At 47.9% G+C, this 13,231-nt stretch overlaps 1 protein-coding gene across 1 annotated transcript; it reads left to right on the top strand.

The window, feature by feature from the left end:
- Positions 1–11,567: 11,567 nt before the first annotated feature.
- LOC119293988 (purine permease 3-like) lies at positions 11,568–12,979 on the top strand. Its single transcript, XM_037572284.1, has one exon. The coding sequence runs from the start codon at positions 11,645–11,647 to the stop codon at positions 12,818–12,820; it is 1,176 nt and encodes a 391-aa protein (XP_037428181.1). The 5' UTR covers positions 11,568–11,644; the 3' UTR covers positions 12,821–12,979.
- Positions 12,980–13,231: the final 252 nt, after the last annotated feature.

The following is a 13,231-nucleotide window of genomic DNA, read 5'->3' as shown; positions in this document are numbered from 1 at the left end:
TAACTACAAACTCTGTATCCTTCTCTTTTTACTGCCCATAATGAGTTGTTAGACAACAATGTCTGGATCTTTTTCGTTCGAAGTGGTTCCCGAAGCAGTTCACTCAAGATTACCTCGCAAAGTACATGATTGGTGGACACACAATGAAGGTTAAAGTATTTCATACAGACTACAATGAGCATCTAGAAGTTGTAATGAAGACAGTGAAGGATGTACGGGCAGCCATCACAAGGAGTTGGCCTAGAGTCGTGCGCGAATTACACATGGAGGAGGGCACAATATGGGCATTCTGCTTCAGCTTCTCCAGCAGCCAAAATGTCTTTCGCATCTCTCTTTACAATCTTTAGTACAACTGTGGTTCATCATTCTTTACTTGGTGCTTCTATAGTTCCTCAGTATATGTACCTGTGTATCAAATTATGCATTCGTGGTTGAACCTATATTTGTAATAAACCTGTTTGGATATGAATAAGAGATTGCCTACTTTAAAATTCAAAAAGGTGATTTTTAAATTAGGGATTAATTAGGGATTACAGTGCACACGGTTTGCAAAAGCGAAACGTCTGCGATAGACGTGGAGATTAGACACGTTTCTACGATCCACTACGTGTGCGATCAATCTCCACTGCACACACGATCAGTCAGAAAAAAACATGTGCGCTCAATCTCCACTGCACACACGATCAGCCAAGAAAAAACGTGTGCGATTAACAATAGCATCGCACATAGTTCTTTCTTATCAAATGTTTGCGATAGTCACCTTATAACACACGCTTCGAAATTATTGACTGTTTGTGATGTCGTGCGCATCGCAAACGTATGGTACTTCTTGGATTAACTGTGTGGGTTGTACATACTAACGGAAACATATTCCTTGGATGGACTATGTGGAATGTACATACAAACGGAAACGTTTAGCGGGGGCTGACTGTGTGGGATGTACTTACGACCGGAAACGATTTTGCCTGTATAATTATTTTTAGCACTATTGTACGTATAATCGTATTTGCTCGCTCGCCGGTCGCACACGACCTCATTTTGCCGAGCGTGTGTGCCAAGAGGGCATATCCCCGATGGTTTCTGGGTCGTGTGGGAAGGGCCCCCCTATTGCCCACACTAACTTGGCAACGGTTCTAAATGCCGTTGCGGAAAGGGGTTTAAAACCGTTTGTATAGCACCGACGCGTACCAGTGATATGATACCCCATCGTCACCTCAAGTATTCATACCGCAAGGCATACATCATGTGTTCTCAGATCTGAACATTCAATCCAACAAGACAAAACTTCAAAGGGTAAAGATTCAATTCATCACAATAAGAGTAGAGAGGGGAGAAACTTCATATGATCCATCTATGTTAACAAAGCCCATGATACATCAAGATCGTGACATCTCAAGACCACGAGAGAGAGAGAGAGAGAGAGATTAAACACATAGCTACTGGTACAAACCCTCAGCCCCGAGGGTGGACTATTCCCTCCTGATCGTGGTGGCCGCCGGGATGATGAAGATGGCCACCAGTGATGATCTCCCCCTTCGGTAGGGTGCCGGAATGGGCTCCCAATTGATTTTCGGTGGCTACAGAGGCTTGCAGCGGTGGAACTTCCGATCTAGGTTCTCCGTGAGGGTTTTTCGAATATTTAAGAATTTATAGGGCGAAGAGGGGGTGTGGGAGGCCACCGAGGTGGGCATAATCCATTAGGGCGCGCCTGGGCCCAGGCGCGCCCTGGTGGGTTGCCCCTTCTCGGGGCACCCCCCAGGTGCTGCTCTGGCCCATTTGTAGTCTTCTAGTCCATAAAAAATCCGGAAAAAGTTTCGTGGTGTTTGGACTCCATTTGATATTAATTTCCTGCGATGTAAAAAACAAGCTCAAAACAGCAACTGGCATTGGGCGCTAGGTCAATAGGTTAGTCCCAAAAAATGATATAAAGTTGCTAAAAATGATTGTAAAACATCCAAGAATGATAATATAACAGCATTAATACTTCATAAATTATAGATACGTTGGAGACGTATCAGTATCGCTTCCATACAGAGGAGCACCAGAATAGTCGACCTCATCCAAAACTATAAATACCAGAGTCTTCCCCAAAGGAGATAATAAAGTAGATTACTACGGAAGGGTAGGAAAAATATACGAGCTTACATTCAAACATGGCCGTGAACCCCTAAGCCTCACTGTGTTCAAATGCCGATGGTACGACCCAAAAAAGGGTCTGAGACGTACGCCTTAGGTTGGTTTAGTTGAAGTTAAACCATCAACCGTGTATGTCGGAGCTGATCTCTTTATCACGGCTACCCAGGCCACACAAGTATATTATCTGCCTTACCCATGACAGAAATAGTACCTAAAGGGTTGGGAAGTTGTGTTCAAGGTGTCGCCACATGGCAAGCTACCGGACCCGAACGTTGATGATTACTACAACAAAAAACCCATGACATACGAGGGAGTGTTCTTTCAAGAGCAACATGATGATGTGGCCCGAAACAAGGACGATGATGACTTTGGTTATGTTGACCTGGACCAAAACGATGACGATGCATAGATTGATGGTGAGGCAATTGTGAATCAAAGAGACATAATGATGGTTGAAAAGCTAAATGAAGACGTTGACGATGAGGAAGATCCTCCGCCTCCGTCAGACAACGAAGAAGATATGCGTGATAGTGATGATGAGACCGGTCGACAAATAGATTACAATAGTGATTATTCATATGGGTTCTAGAAAATGTAAGTTCTTTTAATGATGATTTAGGTAGATTACAATACTATGCTTAATGTGCTCTTCTGTTATTAATGTTCTTTTTTGTATGCTTAATGTGCTCTTCTATTATTAATGTTCTTTTCTATATGCTTAATGTGCTCTTCTGTTATTAATGTTCTTTTGTGTATGCTTGCTTATTTGATATCCTTATTGATTGTTTATTCTCTTCTCAATGTAGGTTTGCTAATCATGGGCAAGTCCAGCGGCACTGGTTTCCTCAGCAAATTCAAAGGACTTACTCGGAGTGGACGAGTCCACAAGGTTCCCCCCGATTACGCGAGGATGACACCTCACAGGGAGGTCGAGGGTCGGGGGAGGAGACCCTAGAGGAGGAGGGGTTGGGGAGAGAGCCCCTAGAGGAGGAGGAAGTGGGGGGAGAGGTACCCGGGTCAAAAAACTCCAGACCGTGTCCGAAAGAGAGGGGTCTTCTTCGATGCCCCCTAAACTAAGCCACCTTCTGAGTCTGAGGAGGAGGAGGGCGAGGAGGAGGGGGACGAGGAGGGTGGTGGAGGGGAGGGTGACGCCGAGTTGTGGGGTGACTTACCGTTGGGTGGTTCGAGGGTGGCTACGTGCTATTGCAGAACTACCTACACCACCTTCTATCAAGGTGAACAAGTGGCTCATTGAACCCGCGGGGACAGAGTAAGTGCCTCTCAATCATATTTTGAACACATGACAACATTTTCTTATTGTACACATGCTAATTCCTTGATTCTTTTGCAGGAACTAGATCCTTCATGGAAAGGGTCGTAAACCGTACGGACTTATCATTGTCCTGTTGAAGGAGTTTTGGCCGGGCCTATTCTGCCCGCAGCCAAACAGGGATGCGGAGCTGCGGGTTTTGGCCACGAGCTGGGCCCAGTACGAGGGTTCTGGCCACGCGGAGTACAGGACAACCGCTAAGGTCGTGATCACCAAATTTTGGGTGAGTTCTCTTCTGAAACACTTGTCTTCAGTTTTTTTTATAGTTTATCCTTGAATCACTCAACTCATGCCTTATTTGCTTCTAGTTTTATGCATGATTGCAACAATTCTATAGAGTTCTTGACGAGCACAAGGCTAGAGCCGACGTGGTCTTGCTGGCGGCTACGAAGAAGAAAGCTCGTCAGTTGCAGTACGAGGTGCGCTGGGTTGCCGTCTCACACTACTACCACACCTACCTTCATCAGAAGATGAGAAAAATTGAAGTGCAGAAGCAACGACTTACCTTGAATAGGGAGAAGTACATGAAGGTAGGTATTACACACTTTTCATTCCAACGTATAAGCAGTCAATTTAATTGTTTCGTGCTCACATGTCATGCTTCCATTATTTAGGTTATTCCTCCTTGGTGCTTTGGAAAAGGATGAGGGATGGGCGAGTTTGGTGGATAGGTGGCTCGACGATGATGCAGAGTTTGCTGCCAAGAGCAGCAAGAACCGGGCTAAACATGGAAAAGACGGGACACACGGCCAAGGAAACATGAACCACTGGGGCTTCAAGGCCATGAAGGTATATCTATATGGATGATGCATTTTTATTCTTCTTTTTACCATCATGTTCTTATGTATGGCTAACTTCTGTTTGATGTTGCAGGAGGAAAAGTTGAAGAGGCCGCTCTCAGACATGGATTCGTGGAAGATGGCCCGTGAGCGGACGGGAAAACCGAGGAGCACCTGGAGTCTTACAAGGAGCATTTTGAGAGGTTGCATCCGCCTGGTCCGGATGCTCCTGACGTCGTCCAGTCTCAGATCGACGACACGGCGGTGGTGGCCATCCAGCCTAAGTCCCATGGCCGGTACCAGTGTTTCGATGGCTTGATCACTCCTTCTGTCTCGTACACACGACTTAGAGCTACCAAGCCGAGCCCGTTAGAGAGTACGGCGCGTTCGCAGCCTAACTTAGCCCGCCAGCATGATGTAAGTACTTCCCCCTTATCTTCTTTCTCTCTCACTTTCTTAGTTTATTTTCAGCATTGCCCACTTAGAAACAACCTAAATTTTATAGGCATATAAGGCCTTTATCGAGCTTAGGAATCTCGAGGAGGGAGTACTTGCAACGAGTGAAGGCAAACGAGGAACCGTTAGATGATGGCGGTTAGTTTTGCCCTCTTAGAACCAAGCTAAAATTTGCACTTCCATTCCTTCTGACCTTCTAGTTTGCTTGGTTAACTAACATCCAGGCTATGTTGGCGTCTTGGACTAACCGCACGGATCCACCACAAATGGGACCCGCACCACCACTTACTGGAGACCCCCCCCCCCCCACATGCCCACGTTCGATGAATGGGTGACACTAGGCAGTCAGACTCCGGTTAGTACATTCAACACTACTGACAAACTAGCTCTCGTTCATTCAACACTATCATATCATAATTACCCTTACAATCTCTTTTCAAACATGTAGGGGACCGGTGGCTCGACTCCTGCTTCATCGACCCCAGTCACTCCGATCTGGCAAAGTGGTGCTGGTCTTGGCGGTGCTCACGACGATGGTCCTAGTCTTGGCTGATGATGTGTTCCTTGTGTTGCAATACTTTCCATGTTCCGTACTTCTTAGTTTCTTTAGATGACGATGATGATGTTCCATGTCTTGCAATACTTATGTTCATGAAGTTTCGACGATGATGATGTTGATGATCTTTAGATGATGAACTTGAGTATCTTTAGATGATGATCTTGAGTATCTTTAGATGATGAACTTGATGATGATCTTGAGTATCAGATGATGATCTATCTTATTTCTGTGTATATATGGATACTGTCATATTTTATGGATTTAAATGCTGTCAAATTGAATGGAAATTGAGAAAACAGAACAAATAAAAAAACAGAACAGATCTATGCCGACGGCCTAGCCGTCGGCATAGCCATGTCCAGGAGAAACCAGGGAGTGCCACGTGGCACAAGTATGCCGACGGTCAGGCCGTCGGCATACCTTGCTGCCAGGAGCGTCCAGCGACTGCCACGTGGCACAGGTTTGCCGATGGCCTGACCATCGGCATAGATTTTCATCTATGCGACGGCCAGGCCGTCGACATACCTGTGCCATGTGGCAGTCACTGGTTGGTTAGCGTGTGTGACGACGCCGTTTGTTGCCGTCTGATGATATTCTTTGCCGACGGTGTATCTATGCCGACGACCATATGGAAGCCGTCGGCATATATGCCTATGCCGACGGCATTTCTATGCCAACAGTCTGACACAAGTACGCTGACATTATCTACGCCGACGGGTGTACGTCGACGGTGGCCGTCGGCATAGACCTAGGCCGACGGCAAAGGGCCTATGCCGATGGCCGCGGGCCGTCGGCATAGGGGGTTAGTCCGGTAGTGGCAAAATACAATGGTGAGTACACCAGAGATGTGAAATGATATTCTACCATATGCACTGTGCATGGATCCACTGTCCATCGTTGCTTTTAGATACGTCCTACATTTTCTGGTTTTAGCAAATTTTTGTTTTGTTCCAGAATGTTACATTATGGAAAAAAAACTAGTTTCCGTGTGTAAGATGATGCTTCGTTGTGTACCATCATGTACCAAGAAATTCGATCTGAAACATGTGCAAGTTATTTGTTAGTAGTACACAACGTGTATATGATACACTACGAAACAAGAAAAAAAAACTCAATAAATTTTTGCCGACAACCAAAAAACATAGCATGAATCTGTAATAATGTGTACTGGATACATGCCATGTACATCCCACATGGTAGAAAAATAATTCTGAGACTTGAAAAAACAGTAGACAATGGCCTTGAAGTCTCATGTGTGTATTAGTTCCTCCAAAATGGTAGCGTTATGTTGACATATACCATGGCAGTGAAAATATCAAAGTAACAATACTTGTCCATCATAATTCAGAAACCGACCCGAGAAAGTGTAGTTGTAATCATGTCTACCCACACACTCGTCGACATGCCGTCAAAATAGGTGAGAGCAGGAAGCGGCGGACATATGGACGGTAGCTCCATTGACCGGGCTGCGTGCGGGAGAAAGAGGCCGGACTAAAACTCCTCTCCTGCACGAGCAGTTGCGGATGGAGGCCGCTCCATATCAACGCCCCTAGTCTCCAACTTCTGTATGTTCGCGGGCTCGATTTGAAGCTTGTAGGCCAAAGGGCATATGACGACTCTGTTGCAGTGGTCTTTTTGACCAGAATCGCCATCTCGATGGTATTATGCCCATAGATCCGATATAGTGATTTTGCTAGTTACTTCAACAGTTAGGCACCGGTATAGTTTCCTGATCTTGTAATGGAGGGATGGTTTCTACACTTAGAATACAGTACTTTCTCGGTCAGTGCAAATTATTTTTCTGAAGAATGGTTTACCGCAGCCTCTAAGCATTTTTGTCCTTCTCGTTGATCTTTGAAGTTTGAATATCTATCTCGGTCAGTGCAAAAATAAACAGATAGTACCCTTAAATCTAAAATACAATTTATAGGGAGTACCTAGAACTCATCTAGATGAGATATAATTTGGTCTCATTCACTTTGAAAGCAAGAACAAATACAACCCACGCCAGTACACACGCATCTTATAGCATCACATCCAATGGCTATAAAAGGTAAATGAGACCAAATTATATCTCATCTAGATGAGTTCTAGCAAAACTGTTATTATTATACGAAGAACAATCCAGCCTATCCTGGAAAACTAATTAACATGTCCGTACGTGCTTCCTTTTTTTTTTTGGCTTTTTTTCCACTACTATGATACTTCTTCACGTGAATACCCATGCTTTTTACAAACTAGTGTTGGTTTTGACAAAACAGTGACAATTTTTAAAAAACAACAATGATTTTGACAAGATGAATACATGAATATCTGGTTGCAAATTCTTGAAGCCGCCATTGCTAACTATACAACAGAGAAGACTTCCTCGATCGGATAAGATCTTGCGGGTCCTAACCATCTGCTCAATCGATGACGGAAAGAGAGAGAGAGAATGTGTTGTGTCGATGGAGTAAATGGACCGAGTCGATTTTCTCGTAGTAGGTGAATGTGTTGGTAGAACGCGTCAGACTAGAAAGTGAAAGAATGTCACTACAGTATCGATCGTTTTCTGAACTTTTTTTAAAGGAGGAAGAACCCCGACCTCTGCTCTGGGTGATGCATGCAGTTATTTTATTAATTATTCACAAAACACTTTACAAAGTAATACAACAGTAAGACTGAAGCCACCGTCTAGGCAACATTTGTCGTTACTCGTATCCAGTTGATGAAGGGATCCTGATAGTCTAGACCTAATACCAAACAGACCTCGCAGCCAAACCTAACATCTAAGACCAGAGGCCCCAACCAAGCCACATGCCGGGTATGGGGCACCACCAGTCCGGCGCACACTCAGAGGCCGCCGCCGCTAATTGCCACCAATCCATCTTCAGAGCTGTATTGACGAATCAACCTTGACCGGTCTAGTTGTCGTCGACGTCACCACGATGCCAGACAACACCGTCATCCTGCGCTTGTCCATCAACACATGCCCAGCAGCGAGACCCCGCTGCTCCATGCCGATGGGATCCATTGTTGTCGACGTGTCAGATGCAACGCCGCACCTCAATTCGCGAACACCACCTCCTGCCACTGGTCCCATCCCCTCCACCTGCAGTTCCTCTGCACTCCCAACCGAGCCCCAAGGCCCCTGACGACACCTACAGGAAGGTCATGACGTGAAGCGCCGCTGCCGTCAAATCCGAAGAGGATTGTAGGTTTTCACCCCGCATGAGATCGGGGTGGGTAGATTGGGCCCTCAGCTGCGCCTTCATGAAGAAAAGCGACGCCCATAGACGCCGCCGCCGTTGGGCTAGCCAGACCAGCCAAGGTGTCCCCCAGACCTAAGGTACACCATCACAAGAGCCTACAACGCAAACCACCGGGACGACGAGACAGGCAGCAGGAGGGAGGGGAACCACCAGATCTGACGTCGCAACACCAAACCGCCGGAAGATACCGGCCACCCGATCCGATCCCCGGCAGCCCACCTGCCCCACCACGCCCAGACGAGGAGGCAGCCTAGGGGCCGCCGCCCTGGATCCAGCACCCTCCGCGGCTCCGCCCCAGATCAGGCACCGCATAGCCAGGCTGCCGCCACGATCGCCCCTAAGAACCGGCCGGCCGCCACACCGCCGCGCTCATGAAGACCGCCGTGGGCCAGATCGGCGCCGCTGCCATAGATTGGGGCCTCATCCTCGAGGTCGGGGATCCCGTGCATCCCTAGCCCGGAGTGAGAGGGCGATGCCTCAGCCGCCGCCATCGCACGCGCGGGCTTAGCCCGGCGCCGACCACCGGCGTCGGGGGAGGGGAGAGGGGGAAGGAGGAGGGGCCCGGCGGCGGAGGGTTGGGTCCCCTCGGTCGTCCGTGCTGGGGGCGACGGAGGGGGAGGAACGCCTCTTACTGCTGCTGCCAATTTCATGTACGCACCCATGCGGTCATCAATTTTATCATCGGCAACGACTGATCCGAAATACCTTCTTGAGCCGTGAAGTATATACTTCACTGTAAGCGCACGTTGAGTTGATAGTGTTACGGAGCAAGGGACAGTTTTCAGTCTCGTGAGATAGCAAAGAACAGTCTCAGTCTCTGCTTATCCACAAGGGTGGCCCATTTAAACAAACAAAATTAATTATTGCAATTTGAAAGACCCGCCGCCATCGGTGACCCACGAAACGAAGTAGTACAAATTGCGCAAAAATCCGGCTCCGAGCTAATTAAACGACACGTCTAAAAAAAAGCTAATTAAACTACAAAATGCCAGCATAATTGCATGCATGCATGTACCTGCGCAGAAAGTGGAGTAGATTAGCGAATGGACAAATAAAGTGAAGCTACCAAATCCTTCAAGATAAAACAAATTAGTGAATGGACAAATAAAGTGAAGCTACCAAATCCTTCAAGAGAAAACAAATTAGTGAATGGACAAATTAAGTGAAGCTACCAAATCCTTCAAGATAACAGAAATAAGTGAATGCACAAATTAAGTGAAGCTACCAAATCCTTCAAGATAAAAGAATGGAAAGTTAGCAGTTGGAGACAACAAAGGCACATGCATTCCAATGACTCGGTCCTGGGGCTTCTCCTTCGTTTTCTGCTCGCTCAACAATCATCATATCTACTTCCATCATCGTGTGTGGAGTATGAATTAGGGAAGCTTTTGTTGTAGCTAGGCTAGGTTTAGTGTATTTTAGTGTAGCCAACGTGGACTAGACCGATGATACGTGGTGGTTGGTTATGGACGCGGAAGCCGAATGCTTACCGGAAACTGGTCAAATTATACGCGGCAAAAGTACAGGCTGACCGTTTTGCTCACATGCATGCAAGTCGTTGCTGCTGCGCGCCCTGGTCAATGAAACAAGTGTCGTCCTTTACTCGGTCGTGAGCCGTGCCCGTGACACAAAACCTATCAAATGTTTCTTTAGGACACCAAATGAGTTGGTTCAGATTAATTCATGCAGGATTCGAAAAGTTTCAGTGGGATTCATGTCAATTTGAATTAAAACCATGTCAGTTATTTCCGACGAAGGTAATACTACGAAAGAGGCATGTGTACCTTGTAATTACTGTACCTACGGGTTGCGACTTATGATCAGTGGCGGAGGTAGTACTGTAGCAGAAAGGCCAAAAAATTGAAGAAAAAAATAAATGTATATGTAAATCGCACTATTAGTCCACCCTGTTCCATTGGGTTAGGTCCGCCACTGCTTATGATGAATGCTGAAATCAGGAACCTTTTATACATCAAATAGTTTTGTTTTTCTGTTTTTCCGCAAACTCAACTCAATCATCAAAATAGGATAGATAATTTATTAGTTGCATGAAAAAAGAAGTGCTCTTCCTCTTCATTGTCCTACTCCACCGCCACCTCCCTACCCCGATCCGCCCTCCTGTCTCCAGCCAGCCCTGGCGAGGCCTTGCTAGGGATGCCCTGGCCGGCCGTGTCGTGGCAGTCTCAACCATGAAACTCCACTCTGCATCACATTCTTCTCCTAGAAACTTGACTCAGCCTTGTGCCATTTTTAGGCGACTTATAGCCAATCACTACAGGAATAAACTTATTTGCCAAGTATCAAAAACACTCGGCGAAGGGTAAAAGAATTGATCGCTGAAATCATTACAGTGACATGAGGCTAAAAACTATGCAGTTTGAAACAGGTAGGCAGTCTCAGAATCGCTATATTCTAGGCTCCAAATTTCACCTGCCTTGTGAAACCCACCCGCCAATGGGACATCATTTCTTCCGGTTTCCCTTCCATCTCTGTTGTCTATCTCCGCCATGAGATGGGGGACCACATGAAGTTTCATTCCGTGCCACACGGTTTCATAGATTGGCCCCGAGACGTTAAATATGTAGGCTATGAAGCCAGATATGGAGAACTCTACATAATACAGGCGATAAAGACTTATATGACCTCTGCCAGAGCTGTTTTTTTTTCATGTGTGCCCTTTGACGGCTATTGTGAAGTTTGGATTTTTTTAGCGACTCCGCTCTTACAAATAGATGAATGCAACAAGTGGAGGAATACATACACTGCCATTATTTGCAGCGCTCCGCGACAAATATATCTTGAGTTCAGCAGAAATAGACCGAAGAGTTCATCGTTAACTCTTACTCTCTCCGTTTCAAAATAGATGACTCAACTTTGTACTAAAGTTAGTACAAAGTTGACTCATCTATTTTAGAACGGAGGGAGTACGTGTGTACTTCCCTCCTCCTTCCTTTATGTTTGACTCACCAACTTACTAATTTTTTAGTTAATTAGTTCTCCTATATAAACCCTCCAACCCAGTCATGTTACTCCACACAAGCTCATCGCCATCTGTAGCATCCAACAACCAGGAGCCTCCAAACCAAGCTCGTAAGCAAAAGGAGCAGAACACGCCTACTCCGAGCTGAGCTTCATGGCAACCATAACTGCTAGTGCCAGTCCAGCCATGCAAGAAGCAGCAAAGACGCCAAGCGCGTCACCACCCCGCGCCATGGCCGCCTCGACGGCCTCGCCGGCTCGTTACCGGCCTTCGCTTCTGGTCATATTCAGTGCCTGCCTCGTCCTGATCGGCGCCGGCGGGCCGCTCTTGCTCCGCGTCTACTTCGTCCACGGCGGGCAACGCCTGTGGCTCTCCGCGCTGCTCCAGATCTCCGGCTGGCCGCTCCTCCTCCCGCCCCTGTGCGTCTCCCTCTTCCGCGGCCGCCGCCACGGCATCGCCAACCTCCTCCTCCCGCTTCGCCTCGTCGGCGCGGCCGCCGTGCTTGGCAGTTTGTACGCTGTGTCGTGTTTCGTGTACGCGATGGGGTCGCAGGCGCTGCCGCTGTCCACGTCGTCGCTGCTGCTGGCGACGCAGCTTGCCTTCACGGCCGTGTTCGCGTTCCTCTTCGTTGGGCTCCGCTTCACGCCCTTCTCAGCCAACGCCGTCATGCTGCTCATCATCGGCCCGGCAGTGCTCGGTGTCGGGCCTGGGTCTGGGAAGCCGGCTGGCGAGCCATCCAAGACGTACTGGACCGGGTTCTGCGAGGGCATCGCTGCAGCGGCGCTCGCCGGGCTCGTGCTGCCGCTCGTTGAGGTCGCCATGGAGCGATACGGGCGCCGGACGGGACCCGCCGCGAGGATACCGCCTCCCTACTCCACGGTCATGCAGATGCAGGCCGTGATGGGCGCCGCTGGCACGATGGTGTGCCTGCTCGGTATGGCCATTAAGAGCGACTTCGGGGCGCTGCGGAGCGAGGCGGCGACGTTCGGGCTCGGCGAGACCAACTACTACCTGGTGCTCGTGTGGGACGCCGTGTCGTGGCAGCTGCTCAACCTGGGCATCATGGGGCTCATCACCTGTGCCTCCTCGCTCCTCGCCGGCATCATGATCGCCGTCCTCCTGCCGCTCTCCGAGATCCTCGCCGTCCTCTTCCTCCACGAGAAGTTCGACGGGCCAAAGGGCATCGCGCTCGTGCTGTCCCTATGGGGCTTCGCCTCCTACATGTACGGCGAGAAGGTCCAGCAGAAGAAGGCGGCGCCGCAGAAGAACCAGCTGCTGCAGCAGCAGATGGCGAGGAAAACCGGAGACCTGGAGCTGGCTACCCCTTGAAGACCGGCAAATTCTCTACGCGTGTAGTGTAGTAATTTTTTTAAAAAATTCAGAAGTACAGGACATACAAGAGTAGAGTAAGACATTTGTTTCATTCTAGGTAACACAGAGAAAATCAAGTGCTACCATCGAGTTAATAAAAAGCATACTATTCTGAAATGTTCACTTCTTGCAATGAGTATACTACAATATGGATATTTGCTGCGTCTTCATGTTAAGGAGAGCTTTTATTAACTTTTTTTTTGGGAAGCTTTTATTGACTTCAAACGGGGTTTCAAACGAATATACAAACATCTCATTCGAAAAGATGGCAGAAGTTAGAGCATCTACAGCCGGACATGGCAAATCCGTCCCCTCAAACACCCGTGGACACGTCCGGGCATGTCCGCGGGCACTGACCAGGCACTTCTA

The sequence above is a fragment of the Triticum dicoccoides genome, chromosome 4B, assembly GCF_002162155.2.
Source record: "Triticum dicoccoides isolate Atlit2015 ecotype Zavitan chromosome 4B, WEW_v2.0, whole genome shotgun sequence".
NCBI classification, from domain to species: domain Eukaryota; kingdom Viridiplantae; phylum Streptophyta; class Magnoliopsida; order Poales; family Poaceae; genus Triticum; species Triticum dicoccoides.
Note: the sequence above shows the minus strand (reverse complement) of the source record. Positions and strands in the feature narration are given on the sequence as shown.